The sequence below is a fragment of the Poromitra crassiceps genome, assembly GCF_964638095.1.
Source record: "Poromitra crassiceps genome assembly, chromosome: 1".
Taxonomy (NCBI): Eukaryota; Metazoa; Chordata; class Actinopteri; order Beryciformes; family Melamphaidae; genus Poromitra; species Poromitra crassiceps.
This window is the reverse complement of record NC_139623.1, coordinates 6,782,064-6,800,420: the sequence shown is the minus strand read 5'-3', so window position 1 is coordinate 6,800,420 and position 18,357 is coordinate 6,782,064. Positions and strand designations below refer to the sequence as shown.

Genomic DNA, 18,357 nt, shown 5'->3' with positions numbered 1-18,357 from the left:
TTCCAAGATGCCGGCCCCAAAATCCAAGATGTCCGCCCAAAAATGTGGTTTTTCCTTTATAACTCGAAATGCATTGATTTTAAACCCCATAAATGTACTAAAGTTGAATATAAAGTTGGGTATTGCGGATCTTTTGGTACAACTTTCTCTATAGACGGTGTTATGAACAGGAAGTCATAACACAACTGGGTCAAGTGGGCGGGGCTACATAAGGTGAATATGATTAAATATTGTATGCTAAGGCAAACTATACTGAATGACACTAAAATACAACAGGACAAATTTAAACTGCAAATGCGGTAGTGAATGTGATTAACGTTAGCGTGAGACATGAGCGGAAGTGGGAGGTTGCGGGCAGGATGGAAACATGGAAGTGAATGTGGGAAAGCACAACATGTTGATACTGAAAAACAACTAGAACTGAACTGAAACCTCAGCTGGCACAGGCTTTTCACCCTCAACATCACTCAGCAGCTCAATCTGACTGGTTTGTATTACTTGGGGGGAAAAAATCCAAAACAATTTCTTAGGGAAGTGAATATTTTGGTTCAACAAAAGAGCTGTCAAAAGAGCAGAGTGTTAAGTGAAAAAGGCTGGTGAATTGTAAGATCAAATTGATACACTGTCTGGATTTAATCATATTTTTTTTATCAGTTCGTCTTTACAAAAGAATCAAAAGATGAAGGTGACTATTGATGACTATTGACTATGACTATTTTGCCTAATACTAGGCAAAATAGTCATAGTCATATAGTCACCATGTGAAGATGGTTCAATCAAGCACTGGCCTATCTGCAAGTGAAACTGCTTACTGCACATGCAAAGCAGTGTATCCTATTAGAGCAACACAACTAATATACTGTAGCAATCCGGTGTCTCGATGTATAAAGCGAGCACGTTGGTCCTTGGCCAACAGGATTGTCCCTTTGGTCTGATGGTTAACGTGTTGCGCTTTTAAATGACAGACCCGGGTTCGATACCGGCCTCACCTGTGCCGTTACAATACTACTGTATATATACATTAAAAAAAACAATTGCACAGCTCAGCTCTACAAAATGCATGAATAAATACACTGCTACAAAGCTGACAACCTCCCCGTTTCCATAGCAAGTTCCCCTCAGTGCCATCACGGTTACATTCCTGAAAAGTAAGCTTTTGTGGTGGAATAATTAATGTTGCTGTATATTGCTTCTGTGTGCACAGCGTGTTAAATAAAGACTATTATGTGACAATTTACTGACGTGATGGATGTGAAGTTGTTTAAAGGGTACCTATACTATTCTTTTTCTGGATTTCAGTTATTTACAGTATATACTGTTATGATGTGATATCTGCTAAACATGGGTCAAAGTTCCAAAACGTGAGGTTAACATGTATAAATGCTGCCTGTAAGTCAAAAAGCCCTCACAGAAGGCTATTAACAGCTGGACTGAGGGAGAAATAGTGTTGAAACAAGGCTAGGTCGAAACCTAGCATATGGCCGGTGTGGTAAAGCGTGCACATATGTTTCTCATAGGATGATTGCGGAATTGGATGTTATCTGGAGGGGAAAATGTAGCCTAAAAAAATGAAGTTTAACATTACTTGGCTTGTGTTAAATTATAAACCTCATGCAGCTCTTTATTTTCTGTGGAGCAGTGCTGTAGTGGTCACTGGTCAAAAAAGTGGATAAACTAATTTCTGAGGCAGTTTTCTCACATCGTGCTGTTATCTAAAGAAAAGGTGGATACATAAACTTCAGTTGCCCATATAGGCTACGAGACTATGAGGCTAGAACAACTGAAACGGAATCATATATCACTAATCTAATTGTATTCTTATCAGCATCATAATCATCGTTGTGGCTACGCTTCAAACACAAGGAGCAGACAGAAAGCAAATGCTGGAAGAACAACGGTCCGCCCGCAATATGCAATTAAGCAGATTGAAAACAACGTTAGCTCAGCAGCTGGAGCTAGCTTGATAGCTACCAGCTAACAAGTTAACATGCTGGTCCAGCCGCAATATGCAACTAAGCTGATTGAAAACAACATTAGCTCAGCAGCTGTGGGACGCCAGCGCTACCTTGGCGCACAAGTGAACAACTTTCTCTAACGCTCACAACTTTCTCTATAGACGGTTTTCACCTGTGTGTTGCTACAACCCCTCAGCACTTCCGTTTGTTATACTCAAATTATAAACCGGAAACCGGAGTACATTATAAATATAGTTACGTTATAAACAACTAACCAACACTGGGGGTCCATATGGAAACAGTGTTACTCAAAATGGTTAAAAGTTAAATCAATTTGGTCATTCAGTGGCATTTTACTGCCATAAAGTAACTAACGTTAGCCGCTAGCGTTAGCCACAGTAGCCGACTACCCATAATGCATTACGTCAGTGGTCCCCAACCACCGGGCTGCGGACCGGTACCGGGCCGCAACACATTTGGTACCGGGCCACGAGCCTGGTCAAAAAAAAAAAAAAAAGTAGGCCTACAAACATTTTTTTACAAACTACAAACATAAATAAACGTCAACTTGAAACTATGTTTCAACTACCACACAGCCTATAATATTATAGCCTATGTTTATTTAAAACATTTTTTTTTTTTTTTTTTAATTGACAACCGGTCCACGACTTTTCTTTCCATCTATCTACCGGGCCGCGGCACAAAAAAGGTTTGGAACCCCTGCATTACGTTATCCCAGCAAAAATAAATAGCGGTTATTTTGCTAAACTGAGCACACAAGGGTCATCTAAATGGTTACTTTGACCATCTACATTTTTTTCTAAACTTATAAAAGTGATGTATTAACCCTTAACGGCTGTAGAGCAGAATGGCTCTGCTGTAAAACCCTCATAGATGGTTTTCACAGAATAGTCACTCCTCCACCGTATGTCTTTTTGAAAGCAAAGTACAGCGCCGTACAGCGGTGACCAGTGGGACGACCAAACAGGATGGGCACGCAGGTGGTCCCCAGGTCGGTCCCCAGGTCAGGCACGCAAATTGTGTGGACGAGTGGAGATGACAGGCCGCCATGGGGCATGCGCACACACCGGCCAAAAACTGAAATGGAAGAACTGTGTTAGAGAGTATAGGCTACACAAAGTAGTAGGGGGAATTAAGGGAAAAATCGTTACGCGATGGATACAAGCATGAAATTTGGCACATATGTCCCTTAGGTCATCCTAAAACATCCTAGAAGGGGTGCCCAAAAAAATCTTAAACAGGAAGTGAGTTATGTACAAAATTCAAAATGGCCACCTAAACTGTTGACCGTTGACTCAAAAGACACCAAAAGAATCTCCAAAAAGCATAAAATTTGGAACACATGTCCCTTGGGTCATCCTAATACATCCTAGAAGGGGTGCCCGAAAAATATTAAACAGGAAGTGAATTATTGGCAAAATTGAAAATGGCCGCCTACAGTGTTGGCGATTGACTCAAAAAGGCTAAAGAATCTCATAAAGGCATAAAATTTGGCACATATGTCCCTTGGGTCATCCTAAAACATCCTAGAAGGGGTGCCCAAAAAAATCTTAAACAGGAAGTGAGTTATTGACAAAATTCAAAATGGCCACCTAAACTGTTGACCGTTGACTCAAGAGACACCAAAATAATCTCCAAAAAGCATAAAATTTGGAACACATGTCCCTTGGGTCATCCTAAGATAGCCTAGAAGGGGTGCCCAAACAAATCTTATACAGGAAGGGAATTATTGACACACTCATTCCTAATGCGTTGAGATCATGGACAGCACTCGCTTCTTGTTTCAGTGTGAACTTTAAGACCAATATAAAGAGGAAGAGGTGGCTCATGAAGTTTGGAAGACCTTGATGGCCCTGCTGCATTAGCAGATTTTTTCTTCATATTGAAAAGTATCAGCTGAGAAATGGTTAGGCATGCTTGAGAAACATTGCTGTCTTGATTAGAGACATTAGGGCCATTCAGTAGCATGGAAACCAGTGCCTTCAAGCTGGGTAGGACGGAATCAGTCTGACATTTCTGTGGGAAGTGACCATCAAATTCAAAACCTGTATAGTCAAACACATCATTGCGAATTCATTTGACTACTTTTGCCATAGCAAGTGCCTCTTTATCATAGTTTTGATCTAGTGTACATGCTTTCAGTACGGCCTGCAATCCATCTTTGAAAACAATCAATGATGTTTTTCCACAAGATTGGTCCTGACATTGGTCATCAAAATGACTGATAATTTGTGAATTAAGTCTAGTTTTGTTTATTGTTTTGTTGACACCAAGCTGACATAGCCGACTTTCATAGAAACCATGGAGTTCTGAGATTTTAAAAATGTAGGTCCCCTCTTCCAAATTACTTTTTATGTATGAGACCAATTCAGTAAAGACCAAAGCTTCAACACATTTTCCAGTTTCTTTTGACTCCATGTTTTTCTCAGACCTCTGGATGCTCCTGTATGTGTTTTTGTACTTAACAAAAGACATTCCAGATGGTATTTAGCTTATATTGCAATTAGGTCCCCTGCTGAAATTTTTGCTAATAGAGCTCTGTCCTGCATTTCAGTGGCCATTTTCCGCAGACTGTCATCAAGCTCCATTGTTGAGCATTGACAAAGTTTACCTGTATTCAAATTACAGAACAGGCACTCACTAATACATGTATTTGAAGTGGACTGGCGCTTGGATTGGCGCAATTCCTCATCAACAGAGTCTTGTTGCCTTTTCTGACTCTGACGCATTTTTAATTTCTCCAACTTTGAAGAAGAAAATTTCAGACGGCATGCCTTGTGCCATTTGGCTTTATTTTCATCAAAAGCCTCAACCGTACCACAACCCTTGAAATCTATCTCTACAGGCATCCCATCCAATTCTGTAAATTCTTTAACTAAATTAAAGAAAGTATGGTACACTTCTGCACTGTTTTTTGTAGAGAATCTGCTGGACACCTCAAATCCCCTCCTCCCTCTGAACAAATAACACACACACTCCAGTCCATGTTTCTTACCCAGATGGACAGATTGGCAAACACAAGCTGGAATACCTGATGCCCACCAGCAGTAAATCAAGACCAGCAAGAAGGTGTAGGGTCTGCGCACGCAGGGGCCAGCGCTGCTGGTTGCAGCTAAAAAATATTATTTTGCCATCAAAATTCCTTTGTTTTTGCTGTTTTATTGAAGGAAATTACTTTTCAGATATTTGAGGTGTCACTACATCAGAAAATATTAGCTTCAGAGTCAGTGATGTGCTTGAAATGCTTCATTTCACAAAAGGCTCATTATCTCAGGTTCTAGTTTGAAACATCTGTTTTTGGTGAAACCAACCTATCTTCTACTGCTGATAACTAAAGAACGGAAAATGATATAAATAAACTTTTTTTTGCTGATGATACAAGAGAGTCTCATCATTTTTTGGGCGTGTTCGGTGTTTACATAGTAATATCACACAATATTCTGTGGGTCTTGAGAAATCACTGAAAACTTTCTGAAAGGGCTGGCACTGGGAGCGTCCGTTTTCCAGAAATGGCTGGCAGCCAATGAGTTAACAATATATCACTCAGAGAAGGATTAATGTGGAAGGTCATGTCTTTCGGAGTACATTTTAAGCCTATTTTTTGTGTTTAAAGGCGTTTAAAACATATTTAACACATGTTTCTTTGGTGGCTTTGGCCAAATCCTTTATTATTAGTCTATTTACTATGAATGTAAAATCTATAATTAGCACATTAAGCCAAAATGTCAGAATTATATCACCTCTTAGGAATCATGCATCATTTCTGGTGGCCATTTTGGATTTCCCCTTTTAAAAAGCATTTAATGGGTCCGAATTTTTGGGCACCCCTTCTGAGATGGTGAGATACACCCTAAAGAATGTGTGTACCAAATCTGGTGCTTGTATCCACCGCGTAACGATTTGGCCATTTTTTCCCCTTAAAGGAACACTCCGCCCATTTTCAACCAGCTTTGTATCATTAGAACATCAGTAGTATATCAGAAAACTGTAAATGGTTTTGAAGTCTGTCATTTAATTTGACAGTTATTGAGTGTTAAAGTGTGGACCAGTGACATCACTGGTCCACACTAACTCAAATTAATAACTCATTAACTCAAATCAACTCTCAATAACTGTCAAACTATTCATCATTCATCTACTTTGACAGTTATTGAGAGTTGATTTGAGTTAATGAGTTATTAATTTGAGTTAGTGTGGACCAGTGATGTCACTGGTCCACACTTTAACACTCAATAACTGTCAAATTAAATGACAGACTTCAAAACAGTTTACAGTTTTCTGATATACTGATGTTCTAATGATACAAAGCTGGTTGAAAATGGGCGGAGTGTTCCTTTAATTCCCCCTACTAAAGGACAATACTGTGACAGAGGACTAAAGAGACGATTTACCATCTAAAGAAACAGAACATTTCACATTGAGAAGCTGGAATCAGAGAATTAGGACATTTCTCCTCAAAGAAATGACTCAACATGATTAATAGGTTATCAAAATAGGCAATTAATTTAATGTTTGGTAATGAATCGATGAATTTACTAATCGTTGCAGCTCTTTATCAGTTTTTATAAAAATGTATTTTTATGTATTTTCAAAATACAAAATATGTATTTATATTTCAAATACATTTTTCAGACCAGTATTTTGTATTTGCATTTTGATACATTTTTTAGCAAGTATTTGTAATTTGTATCAAAATACTTTTTGATGTATTTTTGCCCATCTCTGGTAGCCAGCATGGCATAGCCATCATGTTCAAGGGTGTAATGAGTTCGAGGTGATGTTAGGTCTCCGTCTGTTCTGTCTTTTTGACAAAGACAACATTTAGACCAGTCAGTTTGTCTTTTCGCAAACATGGAGTTTGAATCTGCCATTTTGGGGTTTGATTAAGGCCGAGGGGCTATCCTTTTACCACATTAACCAAATAACACACATTCTTGTATGGGATACAACTAGGTTCAGTTATTATTGGTTAACCTACACCTAGCCCGATCATTCATCCAATGCCATTTAAGTCCCATGTGATCTGTACACCTTCCGGATAACTGAAGCCCCGTTACCCTTGGCTCGGCTCTCCCGCGCTGGCACACCCTGTCAATTCAGGTGCGGCTATATAACTATATCTACTAACTACCAACTACGGTTTACTAGCTAATGGATATGGGGCTGTCAGACAGCATTTGGGACACTAAACTAAACTACTACAACTACAAGTCTAATAAAGCAGTAGTTAGTATATCTAGATCAGCTGACACTGAACCCCATGCTGAGTTACACAGCAGTGATGTCACCAGTGTGCCCTGGTTGTGTGTTGACATTCACTCTATTGCATATGAATAACATTTTCATATTACCAAATTAACTTAACAACAATCAATGGTACAAATGTTTTGCTCTCCCGAGTCTGTAAAAGTAACTATATGCTGTATCTCAAGAACCGTAATAGATACAGACATGCACCTGGTACCAAAAGATCCGCAATACCCAACTTCATATTCAACTTTAGTACATTTATGGGGTTTAAAACCAAGGCATTTCGAGTTATAAAGGAAAAACCACATTTTTGGGCGGACATCTTGGATTTTGCGGCCGCCATCTTGGAATTTTGCGTGGCCATCGGTATTTTTGAAAAGAGTGGGTTTTTAAGAGTATATGTACCAAATTTCATGCTTGTATCACCATTTGAACAATTATTTCACTTATCTGCTCTACGTGTTCTTGGGGAGAACGTTCTTGCTAGTCGTTCTTGGAAGAATGAACTTGCTAGGTCACAAGCACACATGATGCTGTTGGCAGTTTGAGACGATGCGTTCTTGAGGGTATTTTGCAATACCAGTGCAGAGGCCGTCTGCAGTACTACACAAATAAAAAGCTCAGCTGATGTAGATGCAGCCAATTGTGCTCTGGAGCTTTTTTGCCATTTTTCGCCATAAATGTTGGTAAAGTGGCACTTATTGAAACCTACTACCCTGCTTGTAGGCATCAAAAGTCATCAGAAATTAAATTAGTGATGAAATAAAACTTTAAATTGTAAAAAACTTCACGAGCTTATGGCGTCTTCTCTGCTGCGTTCTGCCTCCGCTTATGCCTAAATGAATGCTGGGATATGTGCCTTGTCAAGTTGACACAAGTCACCAACCAGAGCATCCTCGATAAAGTGGGCATGTCGAGAACACATCCGGGAATTTGAAGCTCTCTTGGCGAAATGTGAACTTTGCATTGGAACAGTACTTGGGCTGCGTCTGTGACTGATGACGTTTCACAGGGACACAAGAACACACAAGAACCCTTATTGAGAAACGGCCCATGTGTTGCATAAAGCTTCCTCCCAGGTGTGATAGGTGTGGGGAAAGAACTGCTGAGAGGCAGACAGACACACTCAGACACGTGTCCTGCTCTGCGCTACACATGGCTCAGGGCTTCCATGGGTAACACAAGCAACTCTGAGGGGGAAATATATGTGTACCCCAAATATCTACTCTCCAAGCCATCGTGGTTTTTGCATCAGCCATTGCATGTGTGCTCAGTGTTTTCATGTTAATACTGCGCATATGTTTTGCACTCCATTCAATAGCCTACTTGAGGCCTAACCGCTTGCGTGCAGCATTCTCTACACCCTTTGAAGAAGGAAGAAGTGATTACCACCAAAACATAACGTGCACATTCTTTTAACATCAGCACATTTTTATCATGTGTGAAAATATCTCCTGTCAAAAAGGTTACCACATATAGGATATTGATCTAAACTTGTTTTATAAACAGGAAGAGGTTTGCCTGCTCAAGCAGATACATGCAGTCATGCTGTTAACGTAATACACGATAGAGTAATCACAAAAGTAGTGGATTTAAAAGAACAAAGTTCACAAAAATCACAACAAACAAACTTCAGCATCTCATTACTGCTCTTTATTGATTCAATGAGAGGTGAAAGAGAAATCGCTGAAGTGATATCAATGAGAAATCATGGTAACACTTTATAATAACGTAATTTATAAGCTATTAGTTAATGATTTTTTCATTTACTAATGATTTGCTCATCATTTGTTCGTGATTAACAAATGTGCATAGAGACAGGTTGGGATATAAACATTTTGAATGACTTATAACTTAATAATCTACAAATGTAGCCTATATTAATGTTTTGTAAATGATTAGTTCATCATTAACTAATAGCTCATAAATGAATTACTACTGAACGTTATTATAAAGTGTTACCGTTGTAACTGTGTGCATGTGTCAGATTTCGTTCAGGTCTGTTAAAAGTATTTAAATCAGTGACTGCATTTACGAGCAAACATTTTAGGCAAGTGCAGGCAGTGATCTAATGTGTATTGGATGTGTACAGTATATTGACATTAAGACAGTAAGATTAGGCTATGTTGAGATCTGAGATGATGGTGCTGTCAGCATGGTATTTAGTCGACCTCCTCGATAGTTGGGCCAGAGGAGGAGCCACCTCCAGCTCCACCAGGGAAGCCACCTGGCATTCCTCCTGGCATTCCTCCTGGCATTCCTCCTGGCATTCCTCCTGGCATTCCTTCTGGCATGCCCCCTTGGTATAGCTTGGTCATTATGGGATTGCACACCTTCTCTAGCTCCTTCTGCTGGTGGTCATACTCATCCTTCTCTGCCGTCTGGAAAGAACAAGGAAACACATGTGAGAGAAGACAGTGTGGATGGTTACAGAGCACTGTTCAATAAATGATGTGTGAAAGACCGGTAAAGGTAGTAGTGAATATTGTTTTCCCAACGTGAAGGAAAGAAGAACGTATGCATTTTATGAAGATAAACAGTTCAGGCCTATGTTTGACCTGGTTCCTGTCCAGCCAGGCAATGACTTCATTGCACTTGTCGACAATGATCTTCTTGTCCTCAGGGCTGATCTTGTCCTGGAGCTTCTCGTCATCCATGGTGCTCTTCATGTTGAAGGCCAGAGACTCCAGGGAGTTCTTGGATGTAACCTTATCTCTCTGGACCTCATCCTCCGCCTTGTACTGGTCTGCCTCCTGCACCATGCGCTCAATGTCCTCCTTGCTCAGGCGCCCTGTGGGAGGTTGAAATTGCTCTCTAAACTCATGTGCATTATTTGGTTACATTCTCTTTCAGTTCCTCTCAGACATCTCAACATTTGAGCAATACATACAATTTTAATGGTGTTGCAATGGTGTTGTTGCAATGGATTTTATGGTTGCAATTCTACATACTAGTTAATCTCAGTTATTTCCTAAAGCCCTAGCAAAAGATAAATATAAGCCTTGAAAACAAATTATGGAAGTTTTTCGTTTTAAATCACTTGACTTGGGAATTATTCTGCATGGTACTGTACCTTTGTCATTGGTGATGGTGATCTTGTTCTCCTTGCCAGTGCTTTTGTCCACTGCAGACACATTGAGAATGCCATTGGCATCAATGTCAAAGGTCACCTCAATCTGAGGGACTCCCCGGGGAGCAGGTGGAATACCGGTCAGCTCAAACTTGCCCAGGATATTATTGTCTTTGGTCATGGCTCTCTCACCTTCATAAACCTAAGAAAATGAACCAAGTCACATGATCACTGGATCCATCAGTGTGGGGGGAAAAAACGAGGCAGTGTCATCTTGCTTCTATGTACAGTTGAAGCTCTATATCCATTTGCATTCATTCAACATAGGGAGTGAACTACTGAAGTGACTTCACGTTTGTTCTACCTGAATGAGCACACCAGGCTGGTTGTCTGAATAGGTGGTGAAGGTCTGGGTTTGCTTGGTGGGGATGGTGGTGTTCCTTTTGATAAGGACGGTCATTACTCCTCCAGCGGTCTCAATTCCCAGGGACAGGGGGGTGACATCCAGCAGGAGCAGGTCCTGTACATTCTCAGACTTATCACCAGCCAAAATGGCTGCCTGCACAGCTGTGAAAAGCACAATTTCAGGTTGGTGATACTAATACCATAGTCAAACTGACAAACTAAAAAGAATAATAAGTGTGAAACCTCTTGTGTAAAACTCTTTCTACATCGGACTTAATTTTGTATAGATGAGCGTGCATGCAGCAGAGGTCTTCACCTGCACCATAGGCCACAGCCTCGTCAGGGTTGATGCTCTTGTTGAGGTCCCGGCCATTGAAGAAGTCCTGCAGCAGCTTTTGAATCTTGGGGATACGAGTGGAGCCGCCCACCAGGACAATGTCATGGACCTGGGCCTTGTCCATTTTGGCATCCCTCAGGGCCTTCTCCACCGGCTCAAGGGTTCCACGGAACAGGTCTGCATTGAGTTCTTCAAAACGGGCTCTAGTGACGGAAGTGTAGAAGTCCGCCCCCTCGTAGAGGGAATCGATCTCAATGCTGGCCTGGGTGCTGCTGGAGAGGGTGCGCTTGGCACGCTCGCAAGCTGTGCGCAGACGACGTACAGCTCGCTTATTGCTGATGATGTCTTTCTTGAACTTGCGCTTGAACTCTGCAATGAAGTGGTTGACCATGCGGTTGTCAAAGTCCTCACCACCCAAGTGAGTGTCTCCAGCTGTGGACTTGACCTCAAAAATGCCATCCTCAATGGTCAGGATGGACACATCAAAGGTACCGCCGCCAAGGTCAAAGATAAGGACATTGCGCTCACCACCAACCTGACGTAAATGATGGAGAATGACTGATAAGTGCATAAAACAGAATATATTGGGTTAAATTTTGAAAAGTTGACTCTGTACCTTTTTGTCCAAGCCATATGCAATGGCTGCAGCAGTGGGCTCGTTGATGATGCGCAGCACATTGAGGCCAGCGATTATTCCAGCATCTTTGGTGGCCTGGCGCTGGGAGTCATTGAAGTAAGCGGGAACTGTGACAACAGCATTAGACACGGGCTGCAAAAGATCATAATGAGTGAAGGCATGTTCACACACACACACACACACACACACACACACACACACACACACACACACACACACACACACACACACACACACACACACACACACACAACACACACACACACACACACACACACACACACACACACACACACACACACACACCTTTCTAACATGAAAGACAAGAGTGAGAGGTCACAAGGCAGATAGGAAGTGCTTTCAAAGGGTTTTGCTCATGAATATTTTATTTTATTTATTTCCTCCACTTTTTTGAAAGTTTAGCTCATTTGCCACATCCCCCCCACCTAACCAAGATACACCATGCCTTACCGGCACTGTCCGCTCAGTTTACAGTGAGCTACAGTCGTGAAGTTAGTAATTATCGCCATAGAATGGAGGCTAATGGTACAGCTGTTAAAAATCTGCCAAAACACACATCTCACTGCGCCAAAATACATGTTGTGCTTCGGGTACTCACCACACGATGAAATATTAATCCAAAATGCACATAATTGGTCTTTTTGGAAGGAAAAGAGGTATCCGGCACTACTTTCCAAACATGGCCGCCGACCTCTTTTCCTTCTAAAAAGACAGATTATGTGCATTTTGGATTAACATTTCATCGTGTGGTGAGTACCCGAAGCACAACATGTATTTTGACGCAGTGAGATGTGTGTTTTGGTGGATTTTTAACAGCTGTACCATTAGCCTCCATTCTATGGCGATAATTACTAACTTCAAACTGTAGCTCACTGTAAACTGAGTGGACAGTGCCGGTAAGGCATGGTGTATCTTGGTTATGTTGGGGGGATGTGGCAAATGAGCTAAACTTCCAAAAAAGTGGTGTGTCCCTTTAAGGCTTTTTACGTGGCATATATAAGGAAGAAGTCTTATGGGTTTCGCAGTACCTGGGTAATGGACAGTTGATGAACAGAATGAAGATAGGGTAGGCTAGCCTACCCCAGGCTAAAGGGTAGGCTAGCCTCACAACTTTCTTCTAGTACCTGGTACTAGAAGAAAGTTGTGAGTAGCTATTACTCGGAAGAGTCAAATCAGAGCACATTGGCTGTGTTGCTGGAGTTTCTGGTGTCTGACATTTGGATATACCAAATGTCATTTGGATCTACCCTAGAAGCCCTACCATAAGCATTTTTTGCTTCTTTGGGGTCTCCCTTTCATGTGCCCCTCATTGTAACTGTATTCAACTGTGAATCTGCATGTGCCTTTTGATGCATGAACAAAATAAATAAATCAAATCAATAAATCAAATCAAATCAAATCAAAGTCAGCACTTTTATGTGACTGCAACCTAGGAGAATTCAAACATAGATGGCATGTTTCCAATAAACTACCTTGCCAAGGTAGGCTTCAGAGATCTCCTTCATCTTGGTGAGGACCATGGAGGAAACTTCCTCAGGGTAAAAGGTTTTGATCTCACCCTTGTATTCAACCTCCATCTTGGGTTTGCCTGAATCACTCACAACCGTGAAGGGCCAGTACTTCATGTCTGACTGCACCACAGGATCATCAAACTTACGACCAATCAGGCGCTTAGCATCTGGAATAGAGTGTAAGAAGCAAAGATGTTGTAAATAGAGAGGCAAAGTGACCGCCTACTTCCTGCTTCAGCACTGTACCAGAGATTTTCATCCACCATTTATTTTCCCATACACGTTTCGTAAAATGCTTACAAAAATAGTTTTACTTGGTCAAACCAAATGGTTCAGATATATTTAAAATCGGGAGAGACCATAGAACATTTCACTTGGACCAAAACTAAAAACAACAACAATAAACAAAATATTTTCTTTAAATCTGCAGTTCTTTTTGTTTTGGTCCGAGTGAAATGTTATGTGGTCTCTCCTGTTTCTAAATATATCAGAACCATTTGGTTTGAACAAGTAAAACTATTTTTTATAAGCATTTTACGAAATGTCTATGGGAAAATAAATGGCGGATGAAAATCTCTGGTACAGTGCTCAAGCAGGAAGTGACGTTTCACTTTGGCTCTCTATTAAGTTCACAGACTTGGTTCTTCATTGTACTTAAAATAATCATCATCATCATCAAGACTAGGGAATTTCAGTGAAATCCTTGTCATTGGTTCTCGTAACAGTTCAGGAAATCAACAGTATTGTAAGTTGTAGTATGGTACAGTATGTTGAAGGAAGTCATTACCAAATACAGTGTTGGTGGGGTTCATGGCCACCTGGTTCTTGGCAGCATCTCCAATCAGTCTCTCAGTGTCTGTGAAGGCCACATAGCTGGGCGTGGTCCTGTTTCCTTGGTCATTGGCAATAATCTCCACTTTTCCATGCTGGAAGATGCCCACACAAGAATATGTGGTGCCCAGATCTATGCCCACTGCTGGTCCTTTTGACATCTTATACATAAACAAAAGAAGCAATATTATGTGCTTGGGCACTGACTCTTCACTCTTGTATTATAATAACTGTGTGTGTGTGTGTGTGTGTGTGTGTGTGTGTGTGTGTGTGTGTGTGTGTGTGTGTGTGTGTGTGTGTGTGTGTGTGAGTGTGTGTGTGTGTGTGTGTGTGTGTGTGTGTGTGTGTGTGTGTGTGTGTGTGTGTGTGTCTGTCTGTCTGTCTGTCTGTCTGTCTGTCTGTCTGTCTGTCTGTCTGTCACATAGGCCCAGATGCAGTGCCATGTGAAACCCAAAGTATCTGTGACCATCTAGCCTGTTGAGAAAGCTCTGTGCAGTGCCTTCCATGGTGGGGTGCCTCACACGACACCAGCACGTGTCACTTGAAGCCAAACTGCTTCAAAGTACACTGCCCTCCAATCCCCGTCTCAACCCCTCCTCCCTTAGCAACGTAACACTGTAGTGTCACAGGCGAGTCAAATGTGATGGACTAACCCTGCAACAGTAATCAGTGCGGCTATTTTCCGACAGCTGGCTCCTGATAGCCAAGAGTTACTATAATAAGTATCAATGTATCTACATGGAAATGAATGGGAGGTGGTTTAAAAAGCCAGGGATCATTTAACAATACTGGGCAAAATGCATCATGGTTTTTACTGAAATAAAAGGGCAGAGAAACCAAAAAAGACCCACAGCAATGTACAGTTTTGAGGTGGAGTCATATTTCCTCAGTAGATCAGTTAACAAAATAAGCCACATTTGTAGAGATTAAGCTCTGATAAAACACCAGGCTGCTTCTGTTTCACTATAGTGAGGAAGTCAGTCTGTCTCACTATAGTAAGGCAGTCAGTCTAGTGAGACAGTCAGTCTGTCTCACTATAGTGAGGCAGTCTACAAGAATGGCCTATTAGAGACAGGGCAAACTGCACAAACAAGTTGAGAAATATTCTACCAACTCGCAGTGCACAAAAGTGATCTTGATGAACATTGAGACATTTTTCAGATGATCACATTTTCTAATATGTGTAATCATATTGTGCAATTTAATTATTGTGTTGCTCTCTCCTAGCAGTTGAAAGCAGAAACTGTCTGTCTGCTCAAACTGTACAGGTTATTTTTCTTTTCAAAATTTTCTTTTTCGATTTTTCAGAACATCAAAAACAAAAACAAACTCAGACCTAGAAAAAGAAAAAACATACATATCAACATTACAGAGTAGTGCTACCAGCCAATTAGTGTGCTTATGTGCTTGTAATAGATGTGCATGGGATCCCACATCATAAAGCGTCCCTGAGAGATTCGCTGGGCGGGTTGAACTAGTACAGGTTATTGAATTAGCACTTGTTATCCAATTGCGTAACACATGATAGAAAATGCTGACACAATGCTTTTGCTCCTCCTCCCACCCTTCATGTCTGAAGCATGCCTTTGGGACAGTTTGGGGGTAACATAACTGTGGCCTGTGACAAATTGAGATCTATTGAGGAAGTGTATCTTTCTTCTTTTTTTTTTGCCCACAGTCAAACATTTTTTCTGGTTGAGAGGATCATGCAGAAGCAAGATCACACCCATCCAATTGACACTCTTGTTACATGGAAATTAAGCACAGAACTGTCTATAGTTCAGACTTTGTTGGCTGGACACTGACACAAACTGTGTGGTTGTTCAGAGGGGTTCATATCTCTATTTGGCAGGAGCCATGCAAGCCTCATTTTATTTTGGAACCACCTCTCACATTTGACACTCAAGTCCTTAAGCAGCAAGCAAGACAGACTATGAAGCCAGACTGAATGCAATGCTTCTCATAAAAGGGGTTACCTTGCTCTGTCAGATGTTCAAGACTTGAGAATTACTGAGTTAAAGTTCTGTTGGGTATTCGCCCACCACACAACACCGGCGTCTGTGTCCCACTGCAGCGCTCCTCCTGTCCCTCTCCTGGCAGGCAGACTAAAAAGAGGGCGAGTGTCTCCGCTCCCCAGTGTATATAGAGCGCAGTCCAGGGAGAGTCCATCAGGGTGTCAGGTGACTCCAAGGAAAGTTCTAGGCCCATCTGCTCATTAAATGTTGGATTTCTGAGAAAGGATCTGTGGCGTCAGTTTTCCTCTAATATTGCATCAAATGTAGAATTAGAGATGTCAACCAAAGCAAAAAAAAGAGATGGTGCTTTGATTTGACCTCTAAAACCCCAGCAGTTTTCAGCATGATGAGGATATGAGGAGGTTTCTGAACAAGACTCTGAGATGAGGAGGTTTCTGAACAAGACTCTGAGATGGAGGTTTCTGAACAAGACTCTGAGATGAGGAGGTTTCTGAACATGACTCTGAGATGAGGAGGTTTCTGAACATGGAGAACATTTGTTCACATGCTCTCTATAAAGGACAGTGTGATCAACAGTTGGGAGAATGCAGTAAACTGTATCACTGTATGTTATTTGTCACAGTATCTTATTTAGGTCCATAAATAAATACATTCAATTAGATACCTTTAAACAATCTGCACTCTTATGTCTTGAGCAACTGTTACTAAACAAATAGCAAATCTGAGCCAGAGGCTAAATTAATGCCTGTACCACATTATTTATTTAATTGTTACTTTTTTTATTGCATTATTTTGTTTGATCAAGTACCATTCAAGTATTTCCTGCCTACTCACTTTCAAACATACAGTAAGAAGAGCTGAAATGTCAAATTGCAGCTTGAAAATACCTGTCTTTGGTAGCAGTAGTGTTTTGTGGTAATATGAATTGGTGCATATTTATAATGCTATTAGTTTTCTATCAGTTAATAATTAACTACGTTTTAAATAATGCTGCAGTACAGGGGATTCCAGAGGGATCACCATGCTGTGGATATTTCCAGAGAGGTGACACACACGTGGTTTCTCATTGAAGGCATGAGGAGGTGCAGGCTAAGCAGTTGAAGGTATGAGGAGGTGCAGGCTAAGCAGTTGAAGGTATGAGGAGGTGCAGGCTAAGCTGTTGAAGGTATGAGGAGATGCAGGCTAAGCAGTTGAAGGTATGAGGAGGTGCAGGCTAAGCAGTTGAAGGTATAAGGAGGTGCAGGCTAAGCAGTTGAAGGTATGAGGAGGTGCAGGCTAAGCAGTTGAAGGTATGAGGAGATGCAGGCTAAGCAGTTGAAGGTATGAGGAGGTGCAGGCTAAGCAGTTGAAGGTATGAGGAGGTGCAGGCTAAGCAGTTGAAGGTATGAGGAGGTGCAGGCTAAGCAGTTGAAGGTATGAGGAGGTGCAGGCTAAGCAGTTGAAGGTATGAGGAGGTGCAGGCTAAGCAGTTGAAGGTATGAGGAGGTGCAGGCTAAGCAGTTGAAGGTATAAGGAGGTGCAGGCTAAGCAGTTGAAGGTATAAGGAGGTGCAGGCTAAGCAGTTGAAGGTATGAGGAGGTGCAGGCTAAGCAGTTGAAGGTATGAGGAGGTGCAGGCTAAGCAGTTGAAGGTATAAGGAGGTGCAGGCTAAGCAGTTGAAGGTATGAGGAGGTGCAGGCTAAGCAGTTTGACTCAAGTCTTGTACTTTTGTGCAGTTTTGAGGTTTGATTTGAGGGTGCTTTATCTTTAGCCTGGTAACCCATCTGGTCATGTGAGCATGATGGTTTTAACCAGACTACTGTTATGTTTTCCACACTCCTGTATTTCAAGTCAAATATCTTTTTGACCAAGATAAAGAAGAAGTTGAAACAGGGTTCTTCTAGCAAAATGCAGCTGAATCAGGTGAAAACACAGTAGTGTCGAAATGTCTGCTTGCACAATTAGAGGCTATGAATCTATAGGTGTGCTCCGTCCACTCACTTTTATTCTCTGATAAAGAGGAAATTATTGGCTACTGGCTGCTTTATCTTAAGATATATAAGTAAACGCAATAACTTGAGCACATCAAAAACACAGTTTTACCACTTAAAAGACCAACAACCATTAAAACCACATCACAATTAGTTATACTGTGACTCAAGTAATTTATGATCTAACTATTTATGTGATTCTTCCACCAGTGAAGATAGTGGTTCACTAAGAACCAGTCAAATGTTCATTTCCCTAACTGCATGGTCCCTTGGCCAGAGCTCAAATAGTGGCTGACTATTCCTGTTACATAGGCCTCTGTGACACATAGGCCATCTGGCATTAGATACAGTACAACACCAGCTAGTGACAGAC

At 41.3% G+C, this 18,357-nt stretch overlaps 1 protein-coding gene across 2 annotated transcripts; it reads right to left on the bottom strand.

Annotated features, from left to right (window-relative positions):
• Positions 1–9,388: 9,388 nt before the first annotated feature.
• Positions 9,389–14,199, bottom strand: LOC310777160 (heat shock cognate 71 kDa protein-like; the record flags this gene model as incomplete). Of its 2 annotated transcripts, XM_083637430.1 has the most annotated exons (8): positions 9,389–9,607; positions 9,785–10,017; positions 10,300–10,498; positions 10,661–10,863; positions 11,018–11,573; positions 11,655–11,807; positions 13,169–13,374; positions 13,995–14,199. In XM_083637430.1, the coding sequence occupies 8 exons, from the start codon at positions 14,197–14,199 to the stop codon at positions 9,389–9,391; spliced, it is 1,974 nt and encodes a 657-aa protein (XP_083493556.1). The 2 variants fall into 2 exon arrangements, with proteins under 2 accessions (XP_083493556.1, XP_083493557.1); XM_083637431.1 differs by lacking the exon at positions 9,785–10,017 and having other exon boundaries at positions 9,389–9,474; positions 10,435–10,498.
• Positions 14,200–18,357: the final 4,158 nt, after the last annotated feature.